At 43.8% G+C, this 23,388-nt stretch overlaps 1 protein-coding gene across 3 annotated transcripts in view; it reads right to left on the reverse strand.

The window, feature by feature from the left end:
• Window positions 1-4,032: 4,032 nt before the first annotated feature.
• DENND5B (DENN domain containing 5B) overlaps window positions 4,033-23,388 on the reverse strand; it is a 101,696-nt gene continuing 82,340 nt past the window's right edge. For all 3 annotated transcript variants that reach the window (XM_030959558.1, XM_030959562.1, XM_030959561.1), the window contains 13 exons: window positions 21,048-21,179; window positions 19,908-20,060; window positions 19,380-19,458; window positions 18,098-18,179; window positions 13,466-13,594; window positions 12,633-12,754; window positions 10,781-10,926; window positions 9,027-9,145; window positions 7,783-7,970; window positions 6,455-6,537; window positions 6,183-6,309; window positions 5,268-5,442; window positions 4,033-4,443 (listed from right to left, as the gene is read on the reverse strand). In XM_030959558.1, coding sequence (XP_030815418.1) covers window positions 4,260-4,443; window positions 5,268-5,442; window positions 6,183-6,309; window positions 6,455-6,537; window positions 7,783-7,970; window positions 9,027-9,145; window positions 10,781-10,926; window positions 12,633-12,754; window positions 13,466-13,594; window positions 18,098-18,179; window positions 19,380-19,458; window positions 19,908-20,060; window positions 21,048-21,179 — 1,719 coding nt within the window. In that variant the 3' untranslated portion in view covers window positions 4,033-4,259. The remainder of the gene's footprint in view (window positions 4,444-5,267; window positions 5,443-6,182; window positions 6,310-6,454; window positions 6,538-7,782; window positions 7,971-9,026; window positions 9,146-10,780; window positions 10,927-12,632; window positions 12,755-13,465; window positions 13,595-18,097; window positions 18,180-19,379; window positions 19,459-19,907; window positions 20,061-21,047; window positions 21,180-23,388) is intronic.

A 23,388-nucleotide genomic window follows, 5' to 3' on the forward strand; every position in this document is an offset into this window, starting at 1 on the left:
AACATGCTGCCTGACAGACTGGAGAGCACAAGCTTCATCCCAGCATTCTAACCCTGAGTTCAAATATCAGAGCAACCCATATCAAGAGAGGAAAGCGACCCTTTGCTGCAAGTTAATCCCATCTTGCTTCTCCCCACTCCTCCAGATGCCAAGGGCAAGCTGAGCAAGCGCCACCCTGGTAAGAGCTCAGCTTCACTGTGATCCCTTTTCTTCCCTGTAATCAGCCACATTTTCCACCCAAGCCTTGGAATAAAGAGCTGCTGGGGCTCAGCATGGTCTCTGCCTCCCTTTGTGTCAGGGCAGGCCGAAGGGCTGGTTTTGGGAACAGTCCCTCACACCCCTTCTCCCCAGCTTGGCTCCAGCAAATTCCCAGTACCAGAGTCACCAGCAGCTGGATCATTCTGTTTGGTTTGTTGCAGGCTCAGAGCAGCTCCTCAGCTTGAGACCCAAATCTCTTGGTTCCTCTGCAAGGAGAAAGTGACACCAGCCATTATTGTCACAGTTTTATTTGTAAAGGACATAGCATGAAAAGCTGAATTTCAATGTACTTCAAAACCTGAAAAACCCATGTCGGTTCGTGGTGTGTATGTTAAAGTGCTTGATATAACAATATTTTTACTAATGTTGTCTTGAAAATAATCCAGTTCTTATTCCGTTAGTAATAATGTAAAGACAAAATATACTCAATGGAGACATTTAGGGATCGTTTTAAGCTATACAGGGCACATTTGTACATTTCAAGTGTAACACACAACATTTCCCCTCACGATGCGCACCTTCGTTTGATTGAAAGAAGGAATTCCCTCAAACACGCTGCAACTACCCTAAAAACACATCTTTGAACAATGATAGCTAATTACACAAACCAACTTGGAATAAACATGAGCAGATTTTTCACTAAACAGTACAACTTCATTTATTTCAGAGAATTATAAATACACATTTTGTACATAGTGAGGCATTAGATTCTCTGACTCCCTCGTTACCATGCTGGCTGTTAGTACAACTGGACTATGCAAACTCAGACATCTGCAGATGGGCATTGGATAGGATTTTTTTTTTTGTTTTTGTACAAAGCAGGTACCAGAGAGCTTTGGTCTTTTCCAAGATTCCCTTTCTCAACCAAAGAAGGTGCTTTAACACTGAAGTAAAAGCTGTGTTAGCTTAGAAGAATCCTGATGGGTTTTTCACCATTCTAGTGGGTAGAATGATTTCTGTAAACCTTACAGAAAAAACCTCACAGTTCCCAATCAACAAAAGTAGTCCACAAAAAAAAAAAAATTATACACTGTAGAATAAAAATTCACTATGAAGAACCATTCTCCCAAGGCTGTCAAATAACTACTCCAGGAATCCGAGGCACTCAGCTGTGCCCCTTTCCACATATCTTGGGGTGGTTTATTGCCTACAAGGAAACATGAGACATACATAATTTTTATTGTATTATTATTAACATGATGTGAAACCTGACAAAACCAAACAAGTCAACACTTGCTGAAAAAGCTGAGGTGAAGTTGTGTTAAGTGCTAAAGGTTTCTTAATGTAGTCTGAAATGGGGAAAGGCCCTGATCTGAATTTTAAAAATTCTCAGGTTTTGACTTCTTTTAACTTAACAAAGACTGAATGTAGTTATTGCCTTTTTTCTCTGTATGTGGTTTATTCATTTAAATGAATGACCTTTAGAGGTGCCTACATTTCTCCTTCATCCCGCTTGCACTTAACCCTTGTCATGTCAGATGAATGTTACAACTGCTCCAGTCATACACAGCCTTTGGAGAAGTCTGCAGCAATGTACTTTGGGAAGCTTCCAGCCTGCAAATGCAGATGATGCTGTGAAGAAATCCAAAGACTAAAGAGGTGGTTATTTCAGTAAAATGAAAGTCACTTAGACTGGGCTGGGCGTGAAAAAATCCTGTACAGCAGTCATTAGACATGAAAGGCCTGAGTTGTAATAGAAATCAAAACATCCTAAGCAGTCATTACCAAATAATGCTGCCACATGGTTTCTGGTGCTAAATGTATAATTCATTGATAGAGCTAAGTACAGGGACACATTTTCAATTGCTGCTGAAGGGTTGTCATGCTTTGCCTGCTGACTTTAAGCAGACATGCCTGGCAACACAGAAAATCCTAACACCCCAAATTTCCCATTTCTGGAAATATAAAAGATGTCACACAGCTGTGGGCTCTGGCTACTAACTCGAGACAACATTCACAGCCTTTACATTAGTTACTCACACCCACAGCAGTGACATGGCAGTGCTGCCTGCAGTATTTGGGATGAGTTCAGTCAGTTTAAGGAAGCACAAGCTCAGGAGGAAAGATTGGTTATTGAAAGCTGAACCCTCACTAAAGTGGAAGGCTCCTTGACAGTGTTATTTTACTTCTTTCTTAGAAACACAAAGACTTCTACAATATAAAACTCTCCAATGAAACAAAGTTACATGAAGAGTTTTCTTCTGGCTGGGAGTCTGACATGAACCTTTGACACTGAAGTGAGTGCTGTTCTAAGAATCGAGCAGCAGAAGGACCACAGGAAAGCAGAGAAGCTTGACAAAAGGCAGGTGAGAGAGCAAACCCTAATTTCCATCCTCTTTCTTTTTCCTTATCTCCCATCCCTCTTTCCACCATGTGCACACTATGCCAAGACCTGCCACTGCCCACCATTGCCAAGCCCCTCCTGACGCCACTTGAGAGCAAAGGGCAAGGCAGCACACTTACAGAACCAGTCAGGAGCTTTCCCAAGCCTCAGCTGACTGTGAGACCTCCAAAAATCCACTGAGGCCCACCAAAGGCCCAAGGTTGTAGGGAATAAACAAGTGAAAAAAAAACCCCTGTATTTAAACTGACTTCCAAAAATTAAAACCAGGTGAAGCTAACTGTGTCATCAGACCCTTCCAACTCCCATCCACAAGAATGGAAAATACACTCTGTATTTGCTGCATGGTATTCACAAGGTGATTTTGATATAACCTCTTGTTCAATTTGTATCATACAGTTGCTCCCAGCTCCTCACCAAGAGCTGTATCTCCATATACGCACTGTATTAGTAACATATTAACTGGGAAGAGTGTAGGAGAGAAGCCTCAAAATACCAACTTTTTTCTTCCTCCTTTTGCTTAATTCCTTTTCTTTTTGTAGCTGGATAATTAAAAAAAAAGTCATCCACAATCCTGTACTCCCCTAGAACACTCATTCTGCAGGATAAAGGAAGACTCATCACCTGTCAGCATTTCAAAGCCAGCTGATACAGTTTGGTAGCACAGCAACAGCAGCATTTGTTGCTCTACAGCAATGATTCTTCTCAAGTATGGCAAGAATTTGGCATAAACCAAACTCCTCATCATGAGAAAATTAAAAAGGTCATCCACAACACAAAGTGGTTGAGGGTGAGGGTGAATCATGAGAACATCCAGACAGGGAACGGACACACTGAGTGAGTCAAGCAAGCCACCATTCCCCATCTCAGGCTGCAGCAGCAAAGCTTCCACAGGTGTCTCATCCTCTCAGGCTCTGAGGCTGACAGCAGTCCTTCTCTCCAGTGTTTAAGCATTCCAACACTTGTTTCCCCTTTTGGAGATCAACAGGAGTGACACGAAAGACCTTACAGAAAAAAAAACCAACGACCCACTACTTCCCATGCATGGGAAGGCGAGTCTTTGAACAAACAACCAACTAAGAGAGACCATGTACAGTAGGGCAAACCAGCATATGCTTACAGCATTTCCAAGAGTGACACGATCACAATGGCTACAGAAGGATATTTGCTGTATTAATTTGCAGTACCTGAAAAAAGCCCTGCTGAGTTTGCACTGTATTTACACGTTGATTGGCTTCTTCCTCGCAAGCAAGTAGCGGCATCCCTTCCCACCTTGGTCCTTCCCTCCCTCCCTCCCCCAAGTCCTTCCCCTGGGTTTAAGCTACTCATAGTCAGAACAAGAACATTCACTCTAAGAAAAATTTCTTAGAGTAATATAATTTCTTAAAGAAAGATAGCATATTTACACACATCTAACACATGAAAATACTCTATTTTTTGTACTAAATTTCTGTTTCAAATAAACTACAATACTGCATCTTAGCTTTCTGCAGCTTTAGAGGCCAGTCCCCATCGGGCACAAACTGGGCTTCCCAATCCTGCTTCCACCAGCAGCTTTGCCTTACAGTGGTGCACTACCATGGCATTCAAGTCCTGACAGGTCTCCAATTGTGGTTTGCTTGTTTGGGAAAGGAGTAATGAAGTTCTCAGCAAAGCCATGCTAAACATCCACTCCTTTAATGAGCGACCCTTCTAGGATGATGTTGAAATCCTGCAATGTCTGTAGGACCCGGATAAGGGAGTTGACAGTCATGCGGTCCCGGAGGAGAGCGTTCTCCTCGTACATCCTGGTGATGGGCGGGCACTCCGCCAGCAGCGGGATCCACTGGGACAGCAGGTGGTCCCTGAAAAGGGCAGCACAGGAATCGCTTTAGCACCAACAGATATCACACTGGAATTCTTTTCCAAGAAGAGCACAACCCAAAACATGCAGCCCCTTTTGGTGAGTGGTGGGTGTAGTTAGCACGTGCGAGTTTGCTGCATGATCACAACCCTTGGTTAGTAAAATACTACCCACTGTAGAAATGAAAATTTAAAGGCATTAGCAGAATTGGACATTTGTAAGAATTCAGGGACATTTTCAGATCAGGAACAGGGAAAGTAAAACTCAAGGAAAAGCTGACAGACTGGTTTTCCAAGTATTCAGACAGGTAAGACAAAAATGGTACTTATTTCTAGATATACCAACTTCTACCCTCCAAAATACAACTAAGTTCCACCCTCCCGCCCCTCCCCAAGACAGAAAGCACCCTATTAGGAAAGAAAGGTTCATCTATAACAGTTCTGTCAAAATTATAACAGGCATCCTATTTTCACAAGCAATTGAATGAGGATTTAGAAATTCACCAGCTCCTGAAAAGGAACTCTGCATTGTCAAAGTCAGTACTTCATCAAAAATAGCATTTCAATAGATTTCATACACATGACTGTCAAGCTAACAGCTATAAAAAAGCTCAAAGCATTTTTAGCAGTTTAGACACTAGCCATGTATTATTAGGGCCTCTTTGCTCCAATTTTGACGTAGTACTAAAGTTGCCTAAAATAGGCACTGGATAATAGATAGGTGTGAGATGTCTTAAAATGGAAAACTAAAGGCAATAACAATGGTGAAAAAATATTATTCTAGTCTAATGCCAGAGGACAGACATAATGAAGAGCAGTTGGGTACCTTGTCCCCAGGCAAACCAGGATTTGGAATTTGCCATCCTTTCCAATGTTCCTTGGAGCTGTATTGATGGCATTGACATAATGACAGAAGGTTTTGCATGAAGATCTCTGAAGCAGAAGGGCCTCCTCATTGTCTCCAATCTGGTCACTGGTTTCAAAGTAAGCAACAGCTTTCTCTGTGGTAGGGAGAACATCAGAACCCAGTGAGAAGCAGCACTTCATTGTGACACAGAATCACACGAGGGAATCCTTAAAAAACCAACCTGCTGAGAGCTATTCCACAGTTTATCTATGAATTCCTGACTCTGAAGACCACAGGTAGGCGGTCACCTCCACCTTTGCCATGGCATAGCACTGGTCAGTCTGCCTGATGTCTAACATAGGTAACACCAAGGAGCACCTCTCAATGGTTTCACTCTAAGTGATACCACCAGCAGTGATTTTTCACTTTTTCTGAGTAAGCACTTACCCTCAGGCTGAGTATCTCTGCCTGCAAGCCTGTTCTAAGGGAGGAAGGACATCTTAAATTACCCCTACAAAGGCCTGCAGGTAAGGACCACCAGTGCAATGATTAGGAGAGTTCTCATAAACCAGGAATCCAAACCTTTCATTCGCTGCCCTTTCCTAGTTCTCCCCCAACACTGACTATTCCTCTACCCCAGCCTCCAGCCTGCCTTGTTTCTCTCAGAAGAGCAGCTGTTTGAACTAGGAACTCTTAAATTTCTGCACAGACTCACACTCTTCTCTTACACAGTTTAGTACTTCTCATCTACCATCAGGTTTCTCATTGACTTAAAGCAACCTGGAGCAGGTGCTTGGCAGGAGAAATGGCACCCCAGCTGATGAGGATCCAAGGTCTGCGTGTGAGGAGTCATTTTGCCCTAAAGCTTCTCCTCCAAATCACATACCAGCTTACCTATGAAATCCCAGATGAAGACATTCTTATGAAAAATGCGAGCTGATTTGAACCCATGGTGGAAGACCTGCTCCAGTGCTGCAACCAGACCATTCTCCCCACACAACAAAATGGTAAGGCTCCCTCTCTGTGGAAAAGGGAGAGCAGGTTAGCACAACTCACCTTGTTTGGATGCCAGAAACTTCAGAACGAAAGGTAGTACATCCACTGGTACTTCAGTGCCATTTCTGTTTATAAAAATTTGCAGGCAAGTAATGAAAAGTAGGAATTACCTCTTTCTCTGGCTTGTGGAAGTGTTTCACAATGTTGTTCACAGCTTCCCCGATTCCCTCTTGGATCTGCCCTGCATTAGGCTCTGTGAAATGATGGAGAGCAGACTAGCTGAAGGTTAATCTTTGATTGCTTGTCATTTCAGCACTCATGTCCTCTAATTTTACAGGAGCTGGACAGACGTATGAACAGGATCTACACTGTCCCACCTCTGTCCTTTAGCAGAGAATGCCTCCTGTGACCCTCACAGTCCCATGTCCTGTTGCAGGCAAGTGCAGTTACTCATAAAAGCTAATTTTAGGCATGTGAGGTCGATGTGCCCTAGGGTCCCTGCAGAGATAAGCTTTGCCAGAAGGCAGCTCCCAGCAGTCACATCAAGCTCTGAGCTGCCCTCAGAGAGGCCTGTCTTCCCACAGACTGCAAAGTGAGCTGGGAGGCTGAGCAGCATCAGCTACTGCAAATTCTGCTGCTTCCTCCTCCCTCATCTCATATCTCCATGCTCCAAAGAAAGAGATCATTATCTCTCAACAGTCAAAAGGGGACATTGAAGAGGCAACGTGTATGTCACAGAGCAAACACCAACCAGGGAAGGCAGGAAAAGCTCATTGGCTTGCAGTTGCTGCTCTGCACCAAGCCTTGCTTCAGGATGAACCCTCCTGTTCGCAGAAGTGTGGAAACCCAGAGCACAGGGAATATTTCTCTGTCTGCTCTGGGGTGCCCTGACCCTCAGAGGAGCACTGACTTTGACCCTCATTCATGGAGAAAGTTTCCCAGACTTCAAGATAGACCGGAATCCACAAAGGTGTGAAATAGATTATAGAGAGCAGTGTAGGTGTATCACTTGGTGAGAAATTTAGGTTTTGGGATTTTTAGTATGTTGTGGATGGAAGCAAGATGGAGGGCACAGGGTGTCGTCCTGGGTTTCTTCTTCATGCCTCTTCTTCCTTCTTCATGGGTTTGGGTGGCATTTTGTAATTGGGTAGAAAAGTCCCCACTGGGGGCTCTGTGGGATCAGTTATTGGGTTAAAAGGGAAAATAATCTAGGTGTCAGTTCTTAATTGGATAGTTTAGTCTTAAAAGACCTTGTAAGAAGAGATATTTGGCCATTTTATGCCTTTTACTGAAAAGCTGCCAAACTCACAGTAGTGAGACTGTTTTACTGATAAGAAATAATAAACACATGAGTCTGAACACGAATTACTGTCTCAAGTGCCTTCAACTCAGACCCAGAAAAACCAACGACTGGTACCCCCACACTGAAGCTTTTTTTCCCCAGCAGCTGATAGCTGACCCCTTCCCTATGACCCTGGGGAGGAAGGCAAGGACTCACTGGTGTTCCTCCCTGTGAGGGAGGTGATGCTCAGGCGCCGAGTCACAGTGGGAGACTTCTGCTGGGGCGGGGTGCGGCACTGCTTTCCCAGCTCCTCGTCGGACGTGGAGGACACCAGCTCTCCAATGAGGATTCTCTCCAGACTGCCATCATCCACACCTTTTCCCAGCCACCGCCCACAGGGGAACCTGCAGCGCACCCAGGACAAGCACAGGTCAGCCACACACACAGAGCAGCCTGGTCTCAGAGCTGGGGACAGCTGGCATCCAACAAACAGCAGGGAAAACTCCCAGAAAATTCTCACTGAGCAGAGCTCTGCAAGAGCAGCCCCTGCACCACAACTGATCATCCTTAGAAACAGGGAAATATGCAAAGCTTGTGTTACACATATTTTATGGTTTGCATCTTGTTTTTCTGCGGAGTTATTCTGTACTTTGAGCCACAACTGATATGCAGCCTGGAAGAGCACACTGTGATGATTAACAACCAAATCCCCACAGAATTTCCACCCAGCTGAGGCTATGACATCTCCTCATACTCAGACCTCACCTCACATTTTACTGCTGTACCTCTGGATCCCATACACAACCCTAATGAAATCCATGCACATGTCCATACCCAGTCATTTTATCCCATGTTCTCCTACTTTCCCCTATACACTGTGGCCAACTCTGAGATCTGGAGCTCACCTCTCTGAATTGCAGTTTTCCAAGTACACATTTAAAAAAAAACCTGTGTCTGCTTAGCCACATTTTGTAAAACCAATGGTGAATTAGGAGACTATTTTGACACAGAGGTATGTGCTCAATGTAAGATAAAGAAATCATCAAAACTTTTTATTTTCTTAATATTTCCCCCAGAGCATCATTTCAGCTCTTGGAGTTTCAAGAGTTAATTTGTGCACAATTTTATCACACTACTTTAAATCAAGAGATCTAATTATTAGACACAATCATACAAATCACTTCAAAAGTATCCATACTGTCTTGTCCTGTCTCAGAAAGATGCAAAGAAAATCCTGCATTCAAATCTCATTAAATATTTATCAGATTATTAGACTTCAACTAGGGCTACTGAAATGAGAGAACCAGGGGGGTGGGAGAGACCAACCCAACCCTATCAGGGACCCCAAACCAGCTGCAACCAGAGTTAAGGAGAAGGTGAATGGCTTCTTGCTTTCTCTAAATTCAGAATTTCTCTAAATCAAGAATTTCAGACAAGGAAAATGACGACTTGTTGCTTACTTGTACGTGTGTCCTGTTATTTCATTCCTGACCATGACACAATCAACCAGCCACTTGGCCAGCAGCCCTGAGTTGTCATGACCAATCTGAACGGTCGTCAGCTTCCCCAAGTTCTGGCACTGAAATGAGTAACAGTTTTTGCTTCATTTAAAAAAGAACAGACAACACACACCCCCACCACATGCAGGCATATGGGCAAATATAGGCTTTTATTCAGTCTTCTAGTTCTCTGTGATTTATAGAACAAGTGTTTTCGACCAAATATGCAGAGTATTTGCAAAACCAGCATAATTATTTTAAGACAAGAGAAAAGAAATAAAACTTAAAAGCTTGTGGAGAGATTATATTCTTTGTTGGGAGCACTCACTCTGAATATTTCTGAGAAGTATTAATTACACATTTCTGAGTAAGGTGATAAAAAGGTGTGCTTTTGCAGAAGAAATAGACCTTCAGTACAAACAGCTTTTCCAAAATCCTTTTGGAGCATACTGACCTTCAGCTGACTCACTCCACACAAGGCAGCAGTCCCTAGATCCTTTATTATTTTCTAAGATTGATTTGCTTATTGTTGGCCCAAACAAAAACCACTAACACGAGACTCAGCATCACAAAGACACAGAAGAAGGAAAACAAGGCACTGTGAATTCCAGTGCAAGATGTAATTGTAGGTGGGGCTGGCAACAACATCTGTTAATGTCACCTAAGCACTTCCCTTGAAATACCTTGGTTTTCACTGCTTCTGATGCTGCCAAAAAAACAGCTTGGGCTGACATTTTCTACAAGTGGGTGGATACCCAAGTTGATATTTTAGGAAAGCTTCAGTCAAAGGAATAATCCAGAACAGAATCAATATGGTCCTTAGAAATATCTAAATATGTCATTTTGCCAGTTAGAAGCCTGGAGATCTTTTCTACAAAACAGTAATATCTGAATGATATGTGGGCATTTATCTCAAAAATATCCTCTCTTTGTCAAAATCAGCCTGTATTTCGCAAGAGGCTTTTTTTTTGCTATTGTTGTTGAAGATCAGTCTGCATATGCTCAGAGGATGCAACCTCAATTCCAGCAGCAGATTTTCCTACAAAATGACTCGTTAATGGATATGGTACAGCCTGGAGCTAGAGGAGCTTGATGGGGCTTTCCCTGCAATTCCCACCACCAGCTGCTTTGGCATGGCACCGAGCCAGCCTGAAATTGCTGGGTGGGAAAGCAAAGAGAAAACCCCAGCAAGCCCAGGGGACAGAGCCCAGTGGGGATGGCAGCTCCTGGTGCGCCACAGATAGCACCTGAGGCCGAGATGTTGAAGAGCAATGCCAGACAACAGGCTCAGAAGAAATTTGGGATTGGCCAGAGGTCAAAAGGGACCTGGGTGGTGGTTAGTGGAAAGACACAGTGAAAGAAGGGAAAAGAAACTTGGAAGGGAGATGAGGAGTTGGAAATAAGCCCTGAAAGGGACAATTAGGCAAGGAGGTGTGGAGGGGAATGAGATGTGGAAATAGATAGGCAAGGTGAGGAATTCTGGGCTGGACAGGGACAGCAGCAAGGCCGGTGGTTAAAAGTGGTGTGTGTTCACAGAAACCTTTATCTTACACAAGAGGAGCAGCCTATTTTCCTGTACATATTTGAACCCACAGTGATGCTGAAAATCAGGACAGAATCTGAAATGCTGTGCTCTCAAAAACCCCTTAACAAATTCATATTTATTTGAAAGCACCTTTCAAAGTGTAAGGATATTGTGAAGAGCACATACTCACCTCAAACGTCATTTCTAGGTGGTTTTTAGGAATCTGCATGACACCACTATCTCCCAGCTCTCCTGACACACATATCCACGGGTTTGATGTGGTTATTGCATTGCTTAGTTTTTTGATGGGAATTATCACTGACCTGTAAGGGATCACTGTGAACAGGCAGAGCGGGAAGCACGTTAGTCTTGATCTATTTTTTTTTTTTCTTCCTTACAGTAATCGCAATTTCTGGGGCAAGCCACGCCTTTCCCTTGAAGGCAGGCTCTCGTTGCCTGTCTCAGAGGCGGAGGGGACCCCTCCCGTGCGGGCGGGGGTGAAGGGCGGCGGCGCCGCACGGTGGAGCTGCAGCCCCGCGGCAGAGCCGGGACCGCACGGGCGGGACGGAGCCGCCGCCGCAGGGTGCGGCAGGGCGGGACGGGCTGTCACAGCCCTTCAACAGCCTGGCTTGGAAGGACCTCTAGAAGCCGTCTAGTCCAACCCTTGCAGTGAGCAGACTGCTCGCAGCCCCGTCCAAGCTGACCTTGAGCACTCCCAGGGATGCGGCATCCCATCCCATCCCATCCCCTGTGCCAGGGTCTCACTACGCAAAATGTAAAAAAACCTTCTTCCTTATATCTAACCTAAAGTGGCCCCCTTTTAGTTTAAAAGCATCATCCCTTGTCCTACTACAACAGGTAAATGATAAAATGTTTGTTCCCATCTTTGGTATAGGCCCCCTTGGAGTACTGAAAGGCTGCAACAGGAAATGCTGGCAATGGCTGCTAACACATCTCAGGTCTGGTGTGTCTCTGTGGACATCCCCCCTCTTTATTCTTATTCCTTATTTATCCTTATTCCTATATTTCTTGTTCTCTTCTGCTTTTCAACCTGTACCATCCATACATGCTGCAGACAAGGACTGCCACCCACCCCAATTTGGATTTGGCTCTGACACTGCACCTCCTGCACTGCAAGACCCACTCTCCCTGTATGTTCCACAAGCTGCCTTTTGGACTGGGGAAGCTAAGCCAGCCTCTTTTACTTTTGTATGCCAGCCAATCATACTGCACTCAAAAAATACCCTCAAATTCCAAGCACTTGTCCTACAGAAGAAAGCTGTTAAGCTGCATGCCCCACAGAAATAAGGTAATCAAGGATGAATAAATCTCTTTGTGCTGTGGTAGTTCTGAGGGATTTATTGCTTTTAGAGGGGAAAAAGTAGAATGAGTGCCTGTTTTGACAGCCATGTAAAATTTGCTTCACTTCACTCTGAACAGGCAGGAAAATTAAAAATAATGGCTGCCCAGGTGAATCCAAATAATTAGGTCATCTAATGGGATCTTGCTTTTTCTGCATCGTCCTGTACTGGAGAGACAAAGATTCATTTTCAGATATCAATCCAATCTCTGCTCTTCTCTTTACAAGAGAGAGTGAGAAAGGGAATCTTTCTGGCATTTAAGAAGAGACAAAAAGAGATTTAAGATACAAAGAGGAGCACAAAGTATTTCATCCTCTAATCTTGCATCTCCTCCTCAGTCTGAGGAGAGCAGACTGCTATGCACACTTAATGAAGGCCAGAAAGAAGCATTAGGAGGTACAGGACTTGTCTGGGAGGGAAGCTGAAAGAAACTACACAGAGAGCAGCACTCCCTGCTGATTGCTCTCCTTTGTGCAATGCTCTTATCCAGAGCACTCCCACACAACCTCGGCTCTCCAGCTGGTTTCCCAGAGCAACACCCAGCACCCAGGAGCCCCGCAGCAACAACCAAGGCTCCCAGATAAGGGCTCAGCTACTCAGGCACCACCAACATCATCTCTTACAAACCATGACAGCAACTAATTTTTAGTCAGGGGGAAAAAAATTGATTCTCCAACTCACTGATTGTAGTGAAGACACTTGTGAAGCAGAAGTAATCCACAGCATTGAGTGAGAGCAGGTGATACAGAAACTGTTCCCGTTCTTCTTCACAGCGCAGGAAAGCGTAACGCTTGTAAAGTTTCCTGGGAGAAACAAGCACATGGCATTTGTGTTGTTGCTGTTGAAAAAGCACCAACTATCTTAAAAGGTGTTTGAATCTCAAACCACCAAATGAAGAGTGGCTCTCAATGGGAGGTATGACTCCCCAACAACAGAAGCTGCTAGAAACCCACAGAGGACATGTAAATGTGCTACAGATGTTTTACAGAGCACTCTTGGCTCCACGCTCCCACAAGCAAGGCTGCTGAGTTCATCTCAGTTTGGGGTTTGCTACAAAGCACAGGTAAAAACTGACACTAAAAACTAACACTACTCACAGCAACCTCATTTGTTCCCCACACCTTCCCACTGTGGATGGTCTCATCTAATTCCTTCTGCTTCCTACTGTGACAGCAAACCCAGCAGGATGCACCAAGCAGCAGCTGGGGCCCTCCCACCACCCTGTCAGTTCAAGATCTGTAGGGCTGCAGTGTGGCTTGGAGCAGTGCAGGGATCTGACCATGAACTAATGCCTCCTTCCTGAAATCTGTGATGTGCTTTCCATGCAGATGAGCAGACTTTGGCCCTGCTGGGTGGGCAGTACCACCTCTCCCAGCTCCCCCCTGCCCTTCAATCGCTTCTAGCTGGAAACCACAGTACCCAAACAGGGTGCCTGGCTGTACCCCAAGCAGCAGCCCCTTGAGACACCACCTTCACAACATGAAATGAAGGTTTGACTAAAAGAGCTGGCTTACTTTGCAAGTGCCTGGTTGGAAAGCAGCTGCTTCAGGTGCTGAGACAAAAGCTTCTTCTCCAGAGAAAGCCTTATCCAGGCTCGGGCTCGCCCCACATCAGTCTTTATCTCACTCATGTTCTGAACGTGCCTGAAATGTTTGGGGAACAACATAAATAGATGAATCATAAAAATTCTGCATGCTTCAAATGGCAACATCCAGTGTGACGATGCAGCAAGTGAACTGGAAAATGTCTTCTGACATAATTTCTGGAGAGATCCCCAGCAGGGCCCCCAGAACCCTGCAGTGTGCCAGTGAGATCCCTGGCAGTCCCAGGCTGGCACCAGGACACGTGGCAGCTTTTCCTGGGCATGGCAGCCCATAGGAGCTGCTCTGTGGCTGCCTGGCCAAGGTGAGGAGGGGTAAACCTGCTTACCCCTGCATTGCCAGAGGTAGGTGTTCTCATGGACACTGCTAGGACTGAAAAAAAGCAGTGGGTTGTTTAAAAACAAGCGGCACCTTGTGAGACCCAGTTACATCTCAGCCGCCACCTCAAGCTGCTGACTTGAGGTGTGTCTGGGAGGGCAGAGGACAAAGTCCTGAGAGTTTCTCCAAGCCACAGTGGCTCTGAAGGTTCTACCAAAGCTCCTTGAGAGCAGCAGCAAGGGCACAACTGAGAAAAGGAGGACTGCTGAGGCAAAAACAGCAGCAGGAAGCTGCAAGCAGAATCACATTTTTAGGGATAGAAGAAGCCTTCCTGTAAGTGATAATTTGAACAGCCCTCCATATGTTTCATCTGTAGGAAAGCAGAACTGTTCCATAGGGGCTTTCTTCTACAGTTATGCTTTTTTCTTCTTAAGCTTCCCACATTTCAGTTTGGAGAATGCCAAAAATTGTAGCTTTAGAGCACAGGGAGTTTTAGAAGAGGAAGAGAACTGCCATGGCAGGACAAAGTTGCTTCCAAAAACTCCCCACTTGGTTAAATAAAAAACAAGAAAAATGAGTAACAGCTTTCAGCAGGGGAAAGAAAAGGCTCAAATTTCTTCATTTTCATGCAATCTGCATGTTAAGTGCACAGGCAATTCAGCCCTCCAAATCTCCATGGCAGGCTCCAAGTACCATCAGCTGAAGTCTGAACTAATCCCCATTGTAATTTACCGTCCAAGTCCTGCAAATTCCTTGACAGCCCTCCACGCATTGCTGAGTGTTGTGGAATGTGGCAATATTTACTCCAATGGAAATCCAACAAAGTCATGCTGTGACTGATGCTTTTTACATTGACTACTATAGTCTCGTGCTTTCCCCCATCTGTTACACCCAAGTGTGTGCTTTGTGTTATATTTAGTCCCTGCATTATTTGAGAAAACTACTCTCTTGTTTATAGAGCCTCTAACAGAGCAAGACCAGGACCTTTAGGGCAAATTTGCAAAGAACAACTTGGAGCTGTCCAGAAATAGGAGTTTTCTCTGCGCAAATGAAGAACATGCAGAGCCCAGGAGCCCTGCTCTGTGCCAGGCTGACCTGCAAGGCTGAAGCCTTGCTCCTGGCAGGGGAAAGCCCTTCCTGGCTCAGAGCATGGCAGCCAGCATTAGACTTTCCAGCAGAGAGCTGGACACATGACCCCTGCAGTCCTTGAGAAACAGGATGCATGCTACAATCAACTACATCATGTTGAGACACTCTCCTCAGACATTTCAAGCCTTTTGAGATGGGAAGATCAAAGCACAGACTATCATCTCCCTCCCCTTCCCCTGAGTGCTCAGCTTGAATTACATCTAATATGAAACACTGAGCAGAATATGTTATTTCACTGGGAGAAGATTCAAGTGCAGATGGACTCAACCTTATTCCATGCACGCTCTGTGCCTCTTCATTACCTGTGTCTGGTTCAGACTAGATAAGCATTAATTGTGCATTTGGGAAAAAAAATAAATATCTGCAAGCATGCAGCTTGCCAGAGATATTAAAAAGATTCAGTAATCAGTCTTGGTGTCAGCAAAAGCAGAGTGTAACAGAACAGAGCATGCAGGAGCCCAAATTTATTTCACTGTCAGTTGTGAGAGTCAGAACAGCTCTATTTTTATCAGTGACCTAAGTGTAAGCACCGTATGCTCAGCACTGCACAGCAAATTCTTCTTGTCATAGCACTGAGCAGCCATTTCGATGCAACACCCCTGGTTTGGACTTGCTTTTAATCCCATTAATAATAAAGAAAAATCTATTTGCCCTGTCAAATGTAAGCCTGGGATCTGGTGAGACAAACCCTGTGCAAACAGCTGTGCTGACAGCAGAGGTTACAGCTGCCCAGCACCACCGTGCCCCGGGGATGCTGTGCCTGCTCCCATGGCAGCACAGTCAGGAAGCAGCCTACAGCTCACCCCAGGCAGGCAGCAGGTCTTTGCTCAGCCTTCTTTTTGAACACAGCAGGTTAAGCATCACTGCTGTAGGGCCAGTGGCCAGCTCACATCTTCCAGGGCAAGCTCCCTGAGGAGGGAGGCATGACGTGGGCATGAGAGCAAGTGCTGATAGCAAGGAAGAGCTTGCCCAAAGGGGAAGGATCAGAAACTTGAATCCAGCTGGACCAAAGGTTTTGGGGAGGCCTTGATGTTGACTGGCTTGGTTGGATGCTCAGCAATGCCATGCTGGAAGCAGGCTGTAGCTGGAAGAGGGGCTGGAGAGATGGGGCAGACTGTGCCAGGGGAAAGGCTGGAGGGAGAATCCCCAGGCTGGCTTCTGCCATTGAGATTCCATGCACAGAACCAAAATAAACACCCTGAGCATCTTCCTGACCACATCTGTGATGCCTGGCTTTTGGAGGGGGGGCAGAGGACACACCACAGTACCTGTAGCACGAGGCACACTCAGAGCATGACTGTGACTCAGCCTTGCTTTTAAGTTGTTTACATAACCTTGCATGAGCCATCAGAAACAAGGCTTGCTTAAGGCAACGCTTAATCCTCCAGCCATTAGTTCAGTCAGCACCACAAGCCCTGCAATTTAACAATTACCCATCCTTCAACTTCAGCCTGGTGTGCAAACAAATATTAGGCAGCATTCCTTCCAAGCAGTAGAAAGTATGCCTCGAGATTACAGATGACAAATTCAACTCACCATCTGCCCAGCATTTTTCTATGACCACACATGGTCGTGGACAATCACGAATACCCAAGATATTACAAAAAGTAATGTTCTGCTTCTGTACTTTTTCTCTGAAGAGCAGTAAGAAAGACTTTTGTGATTCAAACAAGAGAGCTCAGATCCATGCTGGGCTTTCATTACTCCAGTGGAAGACAGACCCATGCACGCAGCAGTGAGCACACACAGCCTCCTCTGTCAGCCGCCCCCCCAGCACAGGAGTTTCCGCTCCAGATCCTCCTTCATCCTTCCCTCAGACTGACCCTCTACGTGCCTGTCAGTCTCCCAGGACTGAATTAAGGAGAGAGCTGCCACATCCCATGAGAGGGATGCTAAAATGGCAGACACATGTTCAGAATGACCTCTTGGCACTACCCCCCTGATTACACTGTATGTATTCTCTCTCTCCCCCTCTTTTACATGTTGTTTTAGCAGTACATGGCATGTCATGCTCTTTGAAATCAGAACAAAAGACTCAAACTACAAAGCATCAAACTAAAAGGTTGCACACTGCAGGTGGGGAGTACAGTGATTTTTTTCCCCCAGAAAAATCTGACTAATCTATCAACCCACATAGCAAAAAATCACATCACTGTGATCAGGGTTTTGTGAACTAACTACAATAAATCTTATTTTTTACCCTAAGGTTCTTTTGCCATATTTTTAGATGTAAGAAGAAAGTAAGAAACAGTACTCATGTTGTCTTACACATTTAATTGCTCTCAGCTCTTTACAGATGAGCACTATTGCATTACTCCCCCTCCCTTTCCATGGCATGTTTATCCCACTGCAATCCTTAGCCCTGACAAGAAAAGTGTCAAAACAGTGGCTGACCTGGCAGTGGCTTAATCAAGGAGATGCCCTGAAGAACTTCTGCCTGCAGATGTCACACCAGCTTCCACCTCTTCTGACCCTCTAATCCTTCTGCTTCCAAACAAACACTGCTTGAAAAGGTCTCCAGAGCCAGGCTGTGATCCACTGGACAGAACCTGCCCTAACTTCACATCCCAGCTTTAAACTCACCCAAATTCTAGGTCTGATTAAACTTCTAAACTTGTACATTTATTACTTTCTGCCATGAAATTCTGGTTGAGAAGAAAGAATATTGCTCGGGCACTGTGAACAGGTTTTTATGTCCCTTTGCTTCGCCTATCAACTCTACTTGCTGGGTCAGTAATTTAAAAATGAACTGAAAGAAACAAACTGAAAATACCAAGGAATTTAACTTATTTGCTGTTATTTGTAGAAGCTGGCTTTGTTACTGGAACAAGTCCCCTTGGGAAAACAGAAATTGCAGTAACATATATGTGGTTTTCATTCTCTGTTTGCTAAAAAAGATCAAGTGAACATGCAAAAAAGTTTTTCAAAACAGAAAGGCAACACGCTGTAGATTTGAATGTGGGCTGAAGAGAAGGTTTAATTCTCCTTATCCTTTGTAGACCCAAAGCCAGTGAGGCTCTTCACCTTATGCTACACAATTAAACCCACAGTTCATGCTTTAGGAACCAAATTGCATACCTCATGTCTTGTATCAGGGAAACCCTCAATGTAGGCAGAGTAATTCCTGTATCAGACTTTCGTCTTTCTGTTCCACCACCAACTACAGTGGAGAAAATACACACAGTTAACACAACACTACAGTAATAGTCTGCAATGCATTTGTTCTACATACAGCTGAAAACAATCTTAAGTGGCTGGTAACTGCACTGTTTCTGTGCATTGTCCTTAACTCCATCCTGGAAATGTAGAAGTAGACAAAAGGAAAATTCTGAATATATTACCTATTCCTTCCTTAACCCAGCACTGAACTTGGGAGATCTAGCTTCCTTTTTTTGTGTGTGAAATACCTTAAGTTAAATCTGTACAGCTGTGAGTTTTATTAGTAAGAAGTCTCTGTGGAAAGCTCACAACTGAGAACAACTCAAATAAAATTAAGCTACAGTAACATATTCAATGCAAAGAATGCTATGCATTTCTGTGCTCTGCTCTGATCAAACCACTTTGTGGTGACACATTTTGCTCTCAGGAATTTGTGCCTGCCAGCCAGATTGTTTAGTGCATTACTCACTGAAGCTTATTAAGAAGTCCCTTTCATGGGAGAGACTAGTTTGTCCATAAATGCCTCTTTGAGGACTGATCAAAAAAGTTTCCATCTGCAGGATCTGAATTGGAGAGTCCTTGCAAGATGACCCACTGAAGTTCAGAGACTTTTACTACAAAACCCCATCTCAAGGTTATCAGAAAACCTCTCTTAAAACACAAAAGTAATTCAGTGATTGTAAGGAGCCAAGACAAAGCATAAATTGAGCACCTAGATTGATGGACAGAGATCAATTACACAATTTCTGAACTGTACCACCCACCAGTATAAAGATTTACTGAACACAGAGTTATTCATAATGGGATTTGAGAGACAGATTATGCTCACTGAAAGAAAAATGTCAGCTCTCTTATTCCCAGCTCCACACTTTCAGCTTCTTCAGGAATTATCTCTCATGGAGAGACTGCTTCTCATACCTCACTCAGTGCTCATTAAAAGGAATGAAGGCAGTGCACATACATCAAGTAATTTTCCAGACAAGGATGGAAACTATGTTCCTTGGCCTCCAGTGATTTCAATCCATTTTGTCCAGACATCAAGACACCCCCACAATGATTATGAGAAGTCTCAAAAGGTACATGTGGTATTAGCAAGCAAATATGCTGAAAATCCTGCACAGGTTTCATGTGGTTGCACTGTTCCTCCCTTGGCTGAGTTGCTGTGATGGACTGCTCATGGAGTCACCTGCCAAGTACTCACCTGGGGACTCCGCACTGTGCTCTTGCTTCTCTTCTCTCTCCTGGTACTGAAGCAAATGGGACCACAATGCAGATTTCCCCTGAAAATAAAAATAAAAAATATGGGCAAAAAATAACCAGTAACGGCCAATAAACATGGCAGAATAATGGAATGGAATTTGAATGGGTAAAATGTTCAGTAATGGAAGCCAATCCTTCTCTCTTGGGCCGTGAAACCTCAGGAAGAGAAGACCACCCCACTGATTCAGCAGTCACACCACCCACCTGTTTCTTTTCCTCCCTCTGGGTTTCCTTTGTGCAGGTTGAAAGGGAACAAACCAAACACATACTTGACAACATCACTGCAATTTCCAGAGGGGAAAACCCCAAAACAATCCCCCCTCAAAAAACCCAAACACCCAAAACTCCTCAAACCTTTGCAAAATATGAACCAGGGACATTGATCCCAAAGACACCTCCTGCTTTATCTTGGAGTTATACCATTGAGTAGCAGCTTAGAAAGCAGAGATGACATTCAGTATTTACCAACCTGCTTGACCTGCAGACCATGGCTCCAGATTCTTTCTAGCAGATCACAGAGACTGGCAATCAGTGTATTTTCCTCCAGACCTGTTATGTTGGCTTCTCCATGTCCCAGCTCAACTGCTTCATGGCCCATTTTCTCTACCAACATGCGTTTAGTCTATCCAAAAAAAAAAAAAAAAAAAAAAAGATCCCAACGGTTTCTAAGAATGTTATCCAACAAGGAACAGAATTTACAGATGAGTTTACCTACACATGCTTAATCTAGAGACCATGGCTAATAGAGAGAAACTTCAAATCTATTTCCAGAGATTGTAAATTAACAAAAATAATTCTATAAAAAAATTTGCCTAATTACTTTGAATCACCTGAGTTGGGAGGGACCCAGAAAGACCATGTCCAGCTCCTGTGCCTGCACAGGACAGCCCCAAAAGTCACACCATGTGTCTGAGAGCACTGTCCAAACACTTCTTGAACTCTGGCAGACTTGGTGCTGTGACCACATCCCTGGGGAGCCTGTTCCAGCTGTCCTACTTCTATACCCTTTATTAATTGTCCTATTTCTATGCTGGTGATTTATTACCAAGCAGAGTACAGAATACATGCTCAGTCTTACTTAGCTTCCATTTTAATTCTTGTCACAGCTAATAAAGTTTAACACTCAGGTAAAGGAGTATACTATCAACTGCAACAGACAAAAAGTTGTATGTCCATGGCTATGAAATCTTCTTTAATACCAGGAACTGTTACACTTCATTTGCTCTGCGTGAACAACATGCACAAGCCACTCATGCTGAATTCTTCCCTTTTGACCACAGGCCTCCAGGTCATTCTGTTTAGGCTACGTGTAAATATGAACAATTAAAGGAAATCCTCCAGAAGATGTCTGATCATGCTGATTCTCCTTCCTGTCCTTTCTACTTCCATCAACTTCAACTACATAAACAGAAGAGAAATGAAAACACGTTCCTTTCAAAACATGTTCCTTTCTCTTCCAGCTGCTGAAAACCACTACAGGGCTATCCATCCTGCAATAACCAGGTATTCCAAAAGAACCATGCCATTCCAGCTGTGAACCAGCAGAACATCTGCAGGTGCTCTTTGAGCTCACTGCAGTCCAGGGGAGGGCACCCAGGGGATGGCCTACCTTCATGCGACATTCCTTCAGCAACCCTTCCACAAATTTCCAGTTGGTCTGTGCAATCACAGCTGGAGAGAGGTCTGACAGTTTGGGCTGCCTTAAATTTTTACCTAAACTCCTTGCCTCCTGCATGTATTTCTAAAAATAAAGAGAATAATTTCAGATATTACAGGTCAGAGTGACTCTCCTCATCCTAGGCAAGCAAGGTGATGAAACCAAATGAACTAGTGTTAATCTAGAAACACAATCTTGGTTTGTCTGATGTTTAGGTGTCAGGCTGGGGAAGCGAAATGATCCCTTCTGACAACAGAAAAAGCAAGATATTTCCCTGGATTGGCACAGAATCAGTCAATATTAGCCAGTGAACTGTGCTGTTAGTCACTAGCATGAAGTTAGGTACAAGTGCATAAAGTGTAATACCTTCGTTCAGCAACAAAGCCAAAACACCAAGAAAGTTTCTTTCCACTGCTATTTCTCACTTAAAAAAAAATTAAATTGTCTAATTTGTGACCAGACTATATGTGAATAGAAAAAAAAAACCCTGAAAATAAATTATAAGAAACAGAAATACACTTAAGGAATGGGAAAGATTTCATCCATTACTTTTCATCTAGATGGTTCATGCAGGAAAAATGAGACTTGATCTTATTCTCAATTAACTTCTTGATTACAAGTGAAGCTCATTTTAAACAGAATTGACACTTGGGATCATGCATGTTCTTACTGTGGTACTTGTAAAGTATGGACAAAAAATCAGCACAGTCTTTAAAAAAAGATCCAACTATAATTGAAGACTTTCAAACTTTCCCGTTCCACTGCCTTGTCTTCAGGGTATTTTTTGCTTTGGTCTGTTTTTTTTGGGGTGTTTTTTGGTTTTTTTTGGTTGGTGGGTTTTGGTTTTTTTGTTGTTGTTGTTGGTTTTTTGGGGGGGGTTTGTTTTATTTTTGGTTTTTTTTTGTTTGTTTGTTTGTTGTTTTGTTTTGTTTTTTGGGTTTTTTTTGTTAAGCCAAAATCCACAAACTAATCAACACATGACCTCTGACCCCAGCATCAGTGAAAGAGCTGCATGCTGAGCAAGGCTGAGAAGTTGGCCCCAATTATCAAAATATTGTTTGAGCATTATTGGTAATTTTGTCATAAAAAGAGCAAGATAACAGAATATTGCCAAATAAAAGTCTTGAGAAACAGCACTCATAGCCTGCTGTGGGAATGCTCTGTTTCCACAGTGGGTTTTTGTCCTGTTAATGATGCCTCTCTGGGGGATGGTATGTGACAATGACCAGTCTTTCCTGGAAGGAGCAGATCACATCCCTCCAGGGAATCCTTGCTGCTGCTGGCTGGGTTTTCTGGGGAACTGAGAGGTCACTATGGCTGCTGCATCCTTGGAGCTTCCTGTCTGGGCAGAAAATTTATTCTATAAAAACACAGAATGGTTTGGGTTGGAAGAGACCTTAAAGATCACATAGTTCCAAACTTTCCATGCCTTGGCCATGGACACCTTACAGTAGATCAGCAAAAACAAAACCAAAATCTTAACACATTGAAGCTAATTGAAATAGCAAATAGCTCTCCCCCTGACCCTTTTATTTTTTTTTTAATGCAAGTGCAATTTTTCTGATGCAATCTGATCTTCTCAACTCAGAAATTTGGAGAAGAACCACTTAGCATCACCCTAACAGGCCAGACAAGAATGCAGGGTTCTGCCATGAAAAAGCTGTTTTCCACCGAAATTCTCAGTTAGGTAACTACAGTTCCAAAAATAGTGTAAAGATTTTATAATAATTCAAAAACTACAGGTGAGAATAAATGAAAAAAAGTTACAGACAATGAAAGTATGTTGTTCAGCAAGCAACCTCACAAGTGACTTCCATCTCAGTGCAAAAATTAACAGCAAATTCAGTAAAAAGTAATACAGGGAATACATAACTAGAAAAACGAATATTTCTTTCTAAATGTGAAGGGATAAAAAGTGTGGTTATAGTCTGAAGGGTACAAAACACAGATAACCTGGTTCATTATATAGCTTCTTATTATATTCAAATTAAAAAACAAAACAAAAGCAACAAATTCTAAGGTTCCAGAGGAGACTAAGAGTGGGCTGAGAGAATCAGTTGATTGCCCTTTGCCCGCTCCAGCATCCATGCACTACCACCCTTCTTGCACAATGGGATGCAATGGTCCAGCATCTATAAAACAATGCTCTTGGGACGTGACAGCCTAAACTGAATTGCCAGGTGAGCAGCATGGGGGAAAAAACCCCAAAGTGAAACAAAATTCTTGTCTTTTAGCCTTGGAGCCATGGTATTTCCAGGGAGCTGGTGTGGAAGCTCCTTTCCAGCTACTTTTC

The sequence above is a fragment of the Camarhynchus parvulus genome, chromosome 1A (genome assembly GCF_901933205.1).
Source record: "Camarhynchus parvulus chromosome 1A, STF_HiC, whole genome shotgun sequence".
NCBI classification, from domain to species: domain Eukaryota; kingdom Metazoa; phylum Chordata; class Aves; order Passeriformes; family Thraupidae; genus Camarhynchus; species Camarhynchus parvulus.